Source organism: Pelodiscus sinensis, chromosome 2 (genome assembly GCF_049634645.1).
Source record: "Pelodiscus sinensis isolate JC-2024 chromosome 2, ASM4963464v1, whole genome shotgun sequence".
NCBI lineage: Eukaryota > Metazoa > Chordata > Testudines > Trionychidae > Pelodiscus > Pelodiscus sinensis.
This window is the reverse complement of record NC_134712.1, coordinates 214041895-214055310: the sequence shown is the minus strand read 5'-3', so window position 1 is coordinate 214055310 and position 13416 is coordinate 214041895. Positions and strand designations below refer to the sequence as shown.

The 13416-nt window shown below is 42.4% G+C and overlaps 2 protein-coding genes across 8 annotated transcripts in view; one reads left to right on the top strand and one right to left on the bottom strand.

Moving 5' to 3' along the window:
- AKAP9 (A-kinase anchoring protein 9) overlaps positions 1 to 3490 on the top strand; it is a 179971-nt gene extending 176481 nt beyond the window's left edge. For all 7 annotated transcript variants that reach the window (XM_075922392.1, XM_075922389.1, XM_075922388.1 and 4 more), the window contains one exon: positions 2847 to 3490. In XM_075922392.1, the coding sequence (XP_075778507.1) occupies positions 2847 to 2890 (44 nt within the window). In that variant the 3' untranslated portion in view covers positions 2891 to 3490. The remainder of the gene's footprint in view (positions 1 to 2846) is intronic.
- Positions 3491 to 5260: 1770 nt separating this feature from the next.
- CYP51A1 (cytochrome P450 family 51 subfamily A member 1) overlaps positions 5261 to 13416 on the bottom strand; it is a 34919-nt gene continuing 26763 nt past the window's right edge. The window contains exons 8-10 of the mRNA XM_075922395.1: positions 12734 to 12829; positions 7689 to 7857; positions 5261 to 5526 (exon numbers count right to left, since the gene is read on the bottom strand). Coding sequence (XP_075778510.1) covers positions 5348 to 5526; positions 7689 to 7857; positions 12734 to 12829 — 444 coding nt within the window. The 3' untranslated portion in view covers positions 5261 to 5347. The remainder of the gene's footprint in view (positions 5527 to 7688; positions 7858 to 12733; positions 12830 to 13416) is intronic.

Sequence of the window (13416 nt, the reverse complement as noted above, 5' to 3'; positions counted from 1 at the left end):
ACATAAATGTCAAGGAACTCAGGGCAGTCAGACTGGTCTGTCTGGCTTTCCTGCCCCAGTTGGAGGGCAAGGTGGTGTTGGTATTGACAGACACCACACAGCTATGCATTGTATCAACAAACAGGGTGGAGCTTGCTCCTCTCCCCTGTGCCAGGAAGCCCTCCAGCTGTGGGACCTGTGCATAGCACACCATATTCACCTGGAGGTCTCCTACCTCTCTGGGAAGCTAAACGTGCTGGCAGACAAGCTCAGCAGATCATCCAGAACTCACAAATAGTCTATCAGGGAGGGTATCGTACAGACCATCTTCCAGAGATGGGGACATCCCCTCCTCGACCTGTTCACCTCCCAGAAGAACTACAAGTGCCTGAGCTATTGCTCGTTCCTGGGCCTGGGGAAGGAGTCAATAGGAAATGCCACGGTGCTGCAGTGGCCCAAGGATCTCCTGTATGCGTTCTCCCCATTTTCCCTGACACATGGAGTTCTCCTGCTGGTCAGGAGGTGGGAAGCATCAGTCATCCTGATAGCAATGACTGATACCCTCAGCGTGGCCGCTTCAACACTACTATTCCATGCTCCTGGACTTGGCAGTAGAAGCACCCCTCATACTGCTGCTGTTTCCGGACCTGATATCTAAGGACCTAGAAGAGAGGAGGCTGTGCCACCCAAACATTCCTTCCCTCCACCTGGCAGCTTGGAATCTTCATGGCTAGAGGGGCAGGAGAGTATGTGTTCGGAGGGGGTGAGAAAAGTTCTGATAGAGAGCAGGAAGCCCTTGACTAGGGCGACTTATGAGGCCAAATGAAGATGTTTTTCCCATTGGGCGAGCACCACAGGGGTAGATCCTCATGGAGCCCCTATTCCAGACAATCTTCTACACCTCCACTTACAGGGCTTGTCAAAATCAACATTGCAAGTTCACCTAGCTGCTATAACAGCCTTCCATCTGGGGGAAGGGGGTACCTCAGTTTTCGTGCATCCTATGGTTAAATGCTTCCTCAAGGGGGTAGACAGACTGTATCCGCATGTGAGGCAACCGTTACCCCCTGGGACCTTAACTCGGTCCTCACGAGGCTCATGAGTCCGCCTTTTGAGCCCATAGCTACCTGCTCCTTGAAGCACTTATCACGCTTCCAAGTTTTTTTTAGTGACCATCACGTCAGCCAGGAGGGTATCTGAACTGAGGGCCCTCACTTCTAAGCCCCCTTAGAAGTATTTTTTAAGGACAGGGTTAGACTTAGACTTCACCTGTCGTTTCTTCCCAAGGTGATCATATATTTTCATGTCACAGGATATCTATCTTCCATTTGCTCATGTCCAGTTTTCTGCCCCAAACAGAGCAGTCCCTGGATGTGAGGGCACTAGTGTTTTATATTGATAGGACAAGAGAGTTTAGGAGATCACCACAGCTCTTTATTTCTATAGCAGAAAGAATGAAGGGCTTGCCTGTGTCAGCACAGTGCTTGTCCAAATGGATCACCTCCTGCATTAGGGCCTGTTATAAGAGCACAGGTTGGGAGCCACGGCCACTTATGGCTCATTCCACAACAGCCCAGGCCTTGTCAACCGCCTTTGGGGCACGTCCCTATTGTAGACATTTGCAGAGCAGCTACGTGGTCCTCTATTCATACTTTTACAGCCAGCCCACTATGCTTTACTGGGGCTGTGTCATAAGTCTGCAGCAAGATTTTAATCAACATCTTACCAAGAATGTTTAAGAAAAATAGTGGAATGGCTTTTTAAGCTCTTTTGTATCAAGATTCCACCTGTTTAATCAGCCTTTGTGTTGTTGGGCTTAGGTGCCCTATTCTGATGCTGACAATTGCTGAATGACAGAGTGCAGCATTTTTATCATGCCTTCTGAAAAAGGCTCATCCAGGTAGATAAGTTAACTATTGTTCTTCAAGATGTGTTGCTCATGTCCATTCCACGTCCCACCCGTGTCACAGAGCAGAGACAAAAATGCTTTGCTGTCCTTCAGTGAGGCAAGCAAGCAGGGAAATCTGAGAACTGGCTGGCTGGGGGAGGTCCTGTTAGCACAAGGTATTTCTATTCAGATCCAAAACTTCTCTCAGTAATATCCAGTGACCCAAAGCTATAGACCTGTGTGCAGATTCAAAATGGTATCCACATCTACATACGTGGATGCCTATGCTGGGGTCTAGATACAAAATTTATATTTGTATCCACAAAAATGAGCCACAAATCTTTGCATCCAAAGATATCTGTGGGACTCTATAAAGTGGCTGTGTCTAGACTGGCAAGTTTTTCCACAAAAGCAGCTGCTTTTGCGGAAAAACTTGCCAGCTGTCTACAATGGCCACTTGAATTTCCACAAGAACACTGACTTCCTACTATCTGAAATCAGTGCTTCTTGTGGAAACACTAGGCTGCTCCCCTTTGGGCAAAAGTCCATTTTGCGCAAAGCTTTTGCACAAAAGGGCCAGTGTAGACAGCTCAGATTTGTTTTGCGCAAAAAAGCCCCGATTGCAAAAATGGCAATCGGGGCTTTTTTGCGGAAAAGTGCATCTAGATTGGCACAGATGCTTTTCTGCAAAAAGTGCTTTTGCGGAAAAGCATCCGTGCCAACCTAGACGCTCTTTTCCGCAAATGCTTTTCACGGAAAACTTTTCCGTGAAAAGCATTTGCGGAAAATCATGCCATCCAGTTTGATAAGGAGTCAAACCATTTTAACAAAACAGCTTAGAAACAAGAATATCTTTTCCTCTATAGTATAATCTGCACAGGTCATCTGAAGCATCTTGTAGAAATATCAGATAGCTAATGCTGACTAAAATAAACATCCAGTTTCTCCAAGCACTTTAAGATGTTTTTTAATCTTACAGGTTCTGCTTCCTACACTAATTTGCACTCTGGTGTTAGAAGATAATAGCCTTTCAACTCCTCCATCTCTGGTAATGATGAATGAACTGCCTTTTTGTAAATCTGTGCTCTTTCTGTGCTTTTGTATAATGTGTACATTGTGGGACCAACATGAACACAGCTGTACAATTGTACACAGTTCTCTTGCTGACACCACCACAGACTGGAATTTCTGTATATAGGCACTTTGTGTTCACTCAATTATTAAATTAAGTGTATATTTGTGGAATGCTAATTTAAATGATTAAGTTATAAAAAAGTGTGTATTTATCTCATGCCATGCAAGGAGATGAAACTTGTGTATTTGATTGCTCGAGGTGTAGCTCAAAGTGCACTGCACTTTTTCTGACAAGGCTACTGAAGATACTCAACTCTATCTTAATATATTTGCTACTGGCAGTGCAGACAGAATAGATCACTTGTAGAGACCTATTTTTGTAATGGTAGAAGTTTTGGATTTTAAGGGTATTTTGTCAAAGTACTGAAATAAAGATGACTTCATCCTTTTAACTATTGTTTCAGGTTATTTTATGAAAAGAACCATTTCTTCTGCACACTATTAAAGGGTAACTATACCCTAACTCTTGCCAAAAAAAAACCCCCCAAACACTCACTACCTTTCTTGTTGGTTTCAGTTTCAAGGGTAGGCAAGACGAGAATTCATGGTAACTACCAGAGAGCTGCTGCCTGGGGAAGAAGCCCAAATTAGCATGATGTTTAATAAATGATAATTGGGCATTAATTTTATTCTGCCTCTAGGCAAGTGGAGTTTCTGAAGGCAACAGCTTGCTAGATAAGGGCTTCATTTTATATTAGCATTTTAAATGGGGATGTGCTAGTTCATGAGATTTTTCAATTTGTTGTGGCCCCAAAGTTTTGTTATGTAACAGCAGTGTTATGAACTAGAGCCAGCCTGATCCTATTTATCCATCATTTATTAAAAAGGAAGTTTTAAAGTAGTCAGTTAAGAGCCCATATTCTATATTTTTCTGAAAGTCTGGATAGTGTTGTGAGCAAAGGAAACTATTTCACAAAGTTTAGAAATTTTAATGACAAATTTCTGCAAGTCTCAATTAAAGGTACTTTCCTCCACACAAGTATAACATTTAACAGTCCTGAAATAAGTTACCCATTTCCATGTGAAGAGAGCTGGACAAGCACTGACCTGTTTGGGAGAAGAACCTTAACTAACTGTGCCTCTTTTTGGACAGCATCAAGTCTTGGCCCACACTGCCAAGATTTAATAGTAAAGAGCAGCAGCAGATATTTTTGTATACCCCAAACAGCAGGGCTGTGCCTAGACTGGCCAGTTTTTCCAGAAAAACGTGCCAGCTGTCTACACTGGCCGCTTGAATTTTCGCAAAAGCACTGACTTCCTACTGTAAGAAATCAGTGCTTTTTGCGGAAATACTATGTTGCTCCCGTTCGGGCAAAAGTCCCTTTTGCGCAAAAGGGCCAGTGTAGACGCTGAGATTTGTTTTGAGCAAAAAAGCCCCAATAGCGAAAATGGTGATCAAGGCCTTTTTCTGCAAAAACGCGTCTAGATTGGCCACGGATGCTTTTCCGCAAAAAGTGCTTTTGCAGAAAAGTATCCGTGCCAATCTAGACATAGCCCAGATGTCTAAAAAATTATACAGTAGTGCTATACAATACCTATACTTCCCTATGTCTTGTAAGCACTAGAAATCCTACTATACTTAATATAGTAGTACACTAGTTATTTTATTCACTTTCTTTACTACACAATGAACACAATTAAAGAGACAGGGATACACAGCTGGCTTGTTCTGTTCACTCTAAGTCAGGCTTTGTAAGGTTTTACTGCCAATCTCTGCACTGAAACAAACACTTCCAGGTGTGACTAAGTATTTTGGGTACCCAATTTTAAAATAGAACTAATTTTCAAAGTCTGGTTAGCTAGGTATTCTCTGAAAATCCAGACCCTTCAAAATTGCCTTGAGATGAGCACCCTAAGCACCTGTCACATAAGAAAAATCTTAACGTTTTCAGTATTTTAAAAATTAAAGCCATGGCAATTTTTGGCTCATTCATTAAAATGCTGAATAATTCATTATATAAAATGTGTTCACTTCTGCAAGCACATACAAGGCTGCAAAGTGAGCATGTTCCAAATTGTTCACAATTACAATTTAAACTTATAAAAAAGTATTAAATTCTCAGCTGTCCTAAGATTTGACAAAACAGTTAGGTTCACCTTTATCAATATGCAACATCCACCTTAAAATTGTTACACAAGTAGAAAAGACAGTATTTTTATAATATTTTAAGTTAGAATGTACAGTATTTGCAATGTACAATTTCACATTTTATGGTTCTAGTAACAACTTTCATAACACAACATTTGGATCCAATGAACCAGCTTTTCTATTAATTATTTAATTTTATCATAACTTATTTAAGAAACAGTAATTTTCACAATTTAAATACAGAAATCATCTCAAAATTAGCATGATCGCTTCTTGTATCTGATAACTGGCTTATCAGGCGTGTGAATCATGGTTGTATAGTTGACAGTAGGAAAATATCCATTGATGAGATCAAATTCATATAAACGAAGCAAAGTAGACCAAATAGTCTTAATCTGAACGTAAGCAAAGTTTTCTCCAATGCAACGATGACGGCCTAGAGGAAAACCCACAGAGGGTAATAGTTATTGCACTTCATAATGCACCTTGAACTAAAATACTACTTTAAGAATTTGCTTTAAATATACAGGCAGTCCCCGGGTTACGTACAAGATAGGGACTGTAGGTTTGTTCTTAAGTTGAATTTGTATGTAAGTCGGAACTGGTACATATTGTAGGGTAAACTCTAGCCAAACATTTTTTTTAGTTTTGGATAGCATAGGGAAAGGTTAACTCCCCTCTAATGTTTGTTTTGCTGTCTGTTCCCCTGTTCAGAAGATTTCACATCTATTTCTGTCCCTGTGACAAACTCAGGACTAAAGGAGTAACTCATCAAATACCAAACAGCTCTGCACCATGCTTTGAGCTAATAGCTTTATTTCCACACACCACCCAGGGTTCTAGGAGGAGGGTCCTTTTTTTGCTAACACAATGAGGCCAGCACTTTGTTTGTTTTGGTGGAGTCTTTGTTTGCCCAGGGAGCCCAGCATGTATAGGGGGAGGAGGGGCGGAGAGGCTGCTTTTGTCTGCTGTTCGCAGCCTGTTGCTCAGGGGAGGGGGCAGCCTGTTGCTGGCAGGGGGGGAGGGGGGAGGCGTGCAGGATGCGAGGCCGCGGGGGGGGGGGGGGCAGCGGGCGTGGGGAGGCACTTTTCCTCTGCCCGGCAGCTCTGCAGGATCCCTGTCCCTGTGGCCAGCTGCTGCAGGCAGAGGCCAGTTGGAGCCGGCCGAAGAGGAGGAGGAGGTGGATTCTAGGACCCAGGTGAGCGAGCCCCGGGGACGCTGCTGCGCTCCGGAGCCCGGCATGTATAGAGGGGAGGAGGGGCAGAGAGGCTGCTTTTGTCTGTTCGGCAGCCTGTTGCAGGGGGAGGGGGGCAGCGGGCGTGGGGAGGCACTTTTCCTCTGCCCGGCAGTTCTGCGGGACCCCAGTCGGAGCCGGCCCGAGGAGGAGGAGGATCCTAGGACCCAGGTGAGCGAGCCCCGGGAATGCTGCTGCGCATGTGCGGGAGTTGCCTCACCCCGTTCGTATCTAGGGATCCGACATAAGTTGGATCCACGTAAGTCGGGGACTGCCTGTACACTAGTTTCTTTCATTATGTTTAAACAAATGTCATTATGGCACCACTTCAGCAAATCACTTAAACATAATGTACATGCTTAATTCCTACTGATGTCCGTGTTTGCACTTAACTATTAAAGCATTGTTTTGATATCAAACTTTAAATGCAATCCAACTTTCACAGCTGCAAATATCTAATTATCTACTAGGAATGTGAAAATGTAACCATGTACATGGTTAACCAATGAGCCTGGTTACATGCAGGCTCCTAGTATTTGTGGGCAGCCAGTTTAAAAGCCAGATTCTGGGAACCCACCTGCTCCCCTCCACTGCTGCCTCTGCATCAGGGGGAGCAGCAGGTGGGAGTCACCATCAGCTCACCATGTGCACCAGCTCCCCAGGAGTGGACTACTGCCTTGCATGTAACCACTGACATTTTCAGCAGTTATACAGTTAAATACATTTTAACATTCCTACTCATTTACAGAACAGAATCTGCTCTAGTTTCTTGGCAAAAAGCTGAATTAATTCGGCATTAAGGGAGAACACATACATTCAAAAGTTGTTCCCAGGTCAGCCATAAAACTTTCCTTTGTTGAATGTTATGTGCAATGATTTAGTTATTGTTGTCATAAGAATTAATTCTTCAGTGAACACGGTGTAGTTTTTTCCCTTGACAATAAGGGAACAACTTGAAAGTCATTCCTGTCTAAAGAGTCCTTATTATTCCAAAGCAACAAGTAAAATTATATTAATTGAAATAGAAGACAAATACTGCTTACTTTATGCATTAAGCTGCACATTTATTGTCAGTTTCACTTTTTTTTCCTTGTCTGATAAGTCTCCCATTTGAGAGACTCTTTCAAAGCAACAAGAGATAGAAACTCAAAACTTTAGACAGTGTCAACATAAAACCACATGAAGTGACAAGGACTCCAGTGTTGTACCAGAAAATACTTTAACTGGACTAGATTTCAAACTGACAAAATTGCCTTTAGTTTAAGAGTAAAAGTAGCACTGGGGTAACAGATATTTAAATTACTAATATGCAGCTATGTTATCAGAGACTTTGTGCAATTCCTTACTCTTATCATTAGACTTACCAGCACCAAATGGCACATATGCAAACTTCTCTCCAGCTGCAGGGTTATCTTGGAGGTAACGGTCAGGTTTGAATTCTAAGCTTTCTATCCAAGAATCCTTAAGTCTGTGATTAACAGTGGGAGATACACAAACCTGATGGCCAGGAGGAACAGTAAAGCCGGCAACAGTCTATAAAAGGGAGGGGAGGGGGAAATACTGTTACAAAAAGCAATTCTCTGTTTTCCCTCCTACAAAAGTTCTCCAAAGTGGCATCCTCAACTTGGCTTATAGAAGAAATTTGTTTAGCTGAACAATAAAACCTAACTCATTTGGAATATTATGTTCAAATCTCATCACCAATGGTCAAGAAAGATTAATTCAGTTGAAATAAGTGTAGAGAAGAGCTATTACAAAGATACTGGGAATGGAAAACGTACGAGAGAGACTAGAAGAGCCTGGCTTGTTTACTTTGGCAAAATAAAGGCTGAAAACAGTTATAAATAGTTATTTACCCTTGGTGTATTTATAAAGGACAATACTGGCATAAAATAAATGAGTATAAACTGGCCCTAAATAAATTTAATCTGGAAATTGGAAGATGATTTCTAACTATCAGATGAATGCGGTTTGAAAATGGCTTTTCAATATGAGTTGGAGGAGCAAACCACTTAACTAGTTTAAAGATGCAGCTTGATAAATTTATGAATAGTAGTACAGATTAGGTTGTCTGCAGTAGCAGAGGACTCAATGATCAAAGAGATCCTATGTTCCTAACTATGCAAGATGCCATATTCAGATAGTGTATGTTAGCAACATAACTGAGTGAGCCATTTCCCCATCACAATGAAGTATTTAAAAAAAAGTATAACTTTCCAGTTTGTGAAAACGTGTTTCATATTAGTCACTATGCCACAGTGAATATACTTTCCAGAATACTTTGCTCCCAAACTAGCATCTTAAGTACCGCAAATGTATTTAGAATATAGTACTGAAATGTAGCTGTTAAGTAAATTTAAAGACAAAACGTGAACTGCCAGCACAGTGTAGCATTTACAGTGAGACAATTAAAGTATGTGATCAACTGGCTAATATACTAAGAACCATCCATCAAAAACTGCAGGCTATAAAACGAAACTATCAAAATTGAAAGAAGTAAAAAAAATAAAAAAACAAAGTACGAATGAAAAGTAGCACTGCCACCCTTTACGTGTTTCAAATCATTTTGCAAATTTTCAGAGCCCTCTTAGTAATTATGCCCCACAGTAGTAGTTTATTATTATTATTACTACTACAGTTTACTCATCTTTAAATTGTTTCACTCAGCCCTCACTGACTGAAGACAAAATCTGGAAAGATGCAAATTGAGGTAAAATGCTGACACTACTACTGTGCTGGCTCCCTTCCAAATATGAGACTGTGACCCTTGCTATACTATACGTGTCACATGAGCAAATGCTGAGCAGATGCTGACACAGAAAGGGAGCACAAAGACCCACCTACTGAAGAGGTTTCTTACTCACAAACGTTCTGTAGTATCTTTATGTGGAATGTTTTTTTAATTAACTAGGGAAAGACAAGATTAAGAAAAATTGTCAGTTGTATTAGCAGCAATATTGGTTATCCAATCAAACACAGTAGCCTGAACCTTGAAAAATATCTGTAAATGATCAAGACAAAAGGAGAAGTTTGTACAGAGAAAATGTTAGTTTCTCATGCATACATACCAAAAAGAAACAGAACAGTGTCTTATGTAACAGAAAAAGTATCCTTTCCTTGAAGGAACAAGGTATTTTGAGAGTAAATGAACCTGTGTTACAGTTCCATCTAGTGTTGAACTAAACGGAACTAAAAATAGTAAGAGGCTCTAAGGAAAGTATCAATTTTTCCCCTAAAAATGTTATACATAGTGATATATCTGCATTCACCAGCTTGATTTGTTCACCCCTGATGCAGAGCTTCCAACGGAACTACACCTCTTAATACCCACACACGCTATGCATACACAAAACTTAGCTGCAATGCAATTAAGGGCATTCAAGTGAGCATCCAACCACCACAAACAGTAAAAATTCCAAGTTAATCATCTACATCCCTAGTCACCAATCAGTTGATGGCCATCAACTGGTCGATCACGAGGCATTCCGGGCCCCTCATTTCCCCCCACCCCCAAGAAGCCCCACTACCTACCTCGAGCACAATAGAGGTAGTGGTAGCTTCCCGCAGGGTGGACGGAAGCTGCGCGTCACTTCCGGGGATTCTGTAAATGCGTGGCTGCTTCATTGCCCCAAGTCTGTGGCGTGCCAGGAACTTACCAGGTGAGTCCAGAGGCGCGCGCACTACTACTTCACTTCTCTGCGGGAGGGGGGAGTCGGGCCCAGAGGAGGCATGCAACAGCGCTTTCCTCCTCTTGGGGGGCGGGGCACAAAATCCTGGGAGGAGGCTGGTGCAGGGGACTCTCTGCCCCCACTGGCTCCCTGCCCTCCTGGCACCCTGTTTCCTCTCCCCAACCCCCAGCTGCAGAACTCTGTCCCCACTGGCACCCTGTCCCCTGCCCCAGCACCCACTAACACCATGTCCCCTGCTCCCACCAGCACAGTTAGGGCCACATTAGTGAGGCCTGGGGGTGTTTGGAGGAGATTTTTTTTTACATCTCACTTGTGTGGTCCCAACTGACTTTTCTGTGGGTCAGTGACCCTTGACTCAAAACAGGTTCCCTGCCTTTCTCAGAAATAAAGACAATGCAGAAACTTTGTGTGTTTGACACAGTATTTTATTTAAAAATGAAGCCTGGCCAACAAGCCCCCATCTGGCCACAGCATCAGAACACTCCTGCACTCCTCTTTTCCCCAGACCCTACATGTGAGCCTATCATACACTGGAACCCCCTGCCCTGAGCCACTCACATACCCCAACCCAAATGTCTGAACTCTCATATCCAGAAGCCTGTGGCTTGCTTAGTACCCCAACCCTACATCTGACCCCAACATTGCCTGGCCTGGAGCCCCCTCCCCGAGCCAGCGTTCCCTTTCTCCACCTCCTCCTGCATCCAGATTTCCTCGCAGAGCTTGCACCTCTCACCCCTTCCCACACCCAAATCCCACCCCAGAGCCTACACATCCTGTCTCAACCCAGCAAGGGTACAGCTAGACTGTGGGAGTTTTTCAGGATTTTAGAGATATCCCAGAAAAACTCTTCTGCATCCAGGGATGTGTTTGTTCTTCCACTTCTTTTAGTGGAAGAGCAAACATGCTCTTTCGGTCACCACTATATTCCTCTTTCCACAAGGAATAAGGAGGCTTCCAAAAGAAGGGGTTTTTCTGACATTTGGTCCAGTCTAGACAGGCCAAATGTTGGAAAAACCTCTTCCTACAGAAGAATTGAGGGAGAAAAAAAAGCAGCAGTTTAAGGGTTGGGGATAGCAAGTGATGGAGAGGAGGAGAATAGAGGGGGCGGGGCAGTAGATGTTGGATGCTTCTGTCATTTAAAGTGATCTTGGGTGTAAAAAGGTTGGAGACCACTGGTGTATATCATAAAACAGCAGTTAAGAATATTTATTGACCAAAATCCAGTCCATATTCCAAACCAACATCAGTGTGTCTCACACACACACACACACACACACACACACACTCTAGAGTAGAGATATTAAAATGAATGTACTTAAGTAGCCTTAAAAGCTGGCTCCCCACACAAACAAGCTCCAGCCTGCCCTCCTCCGCCCTGCTGCTTCTCCTATGGTGGCAGAAGCATAGAGCGGAAAGTGGCTCCCTGCACATACCGACTCCCACCTGGACTCCCCAGGAGCCAATGCATACGATGCTCATACCAGGAGCCAGCATGTAACGGATGAGCCCAGACTCATTGGTTAACTGTGTACATGGTCCCTAATGTAGCGAGATTTTTTTAAATTGTTGTTTATGCTCAAAGGGAAATAAAAGGAGAGAATCAGACTGCTTAATATCAAGTGTCATATAGGATCTCATTTACAAGTCAGCTGAAATCAGTGCTCAACCTATGTTGAGGCATATGTGATGAGTATCAGGTAAGGAGAGTAAAGTACTAACAGTTAAGAAACAACTGCAAATCAAACTAAGACAATGAGACGAGATGAAATTTCACACTAGATATTAAATAGCAATGTGTTTTCCAAAAAGTACAAAGGAACAAGTATTAACATAAGAGAGAGAAGGCCCTTCAGGAGGAAGCAAGATTCGTTTACTGACAAATAACATAGTACAAAAAAACATTACATCATGTTCACAAGTGTCAAGGCCAGGGGAAATCCTGACCTTTATGTCCTGACAAGGAAAGTGCATAACAGACCCACAGATCAGTGATTTGTGGAGATACAAAATACCACTACTTCTCTCCTAAACTCTGCATTTTCCCTGGTCTGAGAGAAATAAGCTCAAACCATCATATTCCAGTCCTCCTATTCTCTGTTAATTAATCTTGCAAACTGTGTAGCTCTAGACACAATTTATTAATCTCATTGTTGGTGGCACATCTGCTAAATTGCAAACCTAGTTTGGATTGTATCCTTTATGAGGCTATGTCTACATTGCAGGATTCTTGCGCAAGAAGCCTTTTGTGGAAGAGATCTTCTGCAAAAACTTTTTGCACAAGAGCACATCCACAACGCAAAACCGCATCGGAAAAGCAATGCACTTTTGCTCAAGAGAACATCCAGACTGCATGGACACTAGCTCACAATAAACCTCTGATTGCCATTAACAGAATGGACACTAGGACAGCTGTGCTTCGATAGGCTGTTTTTGTGCAAAAAAACCCGTTTCCCATCCACACAGAGCTCTTGTGCAAAAAGGAGTTATTCATCGTAGAAAGAGGAGTCCCTATACCACAAAAATCCTCTCTGTTCTGTTGAGTCACTGTAAATTTACTTGCGCAAATGCGCTTGAAGTGAGGACACTCCATGAGTTTTTGCGCAAAAAAATGTTGCGGTGTAAATGTAGCCTGACCGTGTCATTCCCTATCTACTACAGAGTTACAATTAATTTACATTAGTCACAGCACTGATCAAGATAGAGTCAACAAACATGCTCACCTGGGGAGTTCTGGCCATTCTCATCATGGTCATAATAGGAGGTCTCAGCCTTAAAGTTTCTTTTAGACAGCGGTCCAGCATGTTCAGATCCTTCAGCTGCAAATACAGGCAGTCCCCGGGTTACGAACAAGATAGGGACAGTAGGTTTGTTCTTAAGTTAAATTTGTATGTAAGTCGGAACTGGTACATATTTTGAGGGGGGGCGGGGGAGAGCTGGAGTTAGGTGGAAAAGACCCTGATTCTCATACAACTTCCTTATTCTAAGAAAAAAAACATACTGTTTTGATATGAAGGTTTTTTGGTTGATATTTTAATTAAAAATTGATCATAAGTTTCAGTGTTTCATGCTATATCCAAATCTTCCTTTTGGGGTACCTGAAAGATCCCAGTTATTCATTTAATAGTCAGAATCTTTGGTTTTTTATAACTAAAAAAAGTTTATTCAATGCATATTACTGTTCCAAATAGAATTTGCTACAGATGGTTCAGTGAAATGGGTATTAAGTGTAATCAATAGTCATTGCAGAGCACAGTGAAATATTGATACAATCAAAGCTGTTGTATTCTGCTGAGCAGAAAATGGAAATCCCTTCCTGTGAGGTGTGTGAGAGAATTTATCCACAGGATCAATTTTAAAGAAAAATTCTGTGTTGGGAACAGGAGTTTAGCCACAGGTGGGTCCT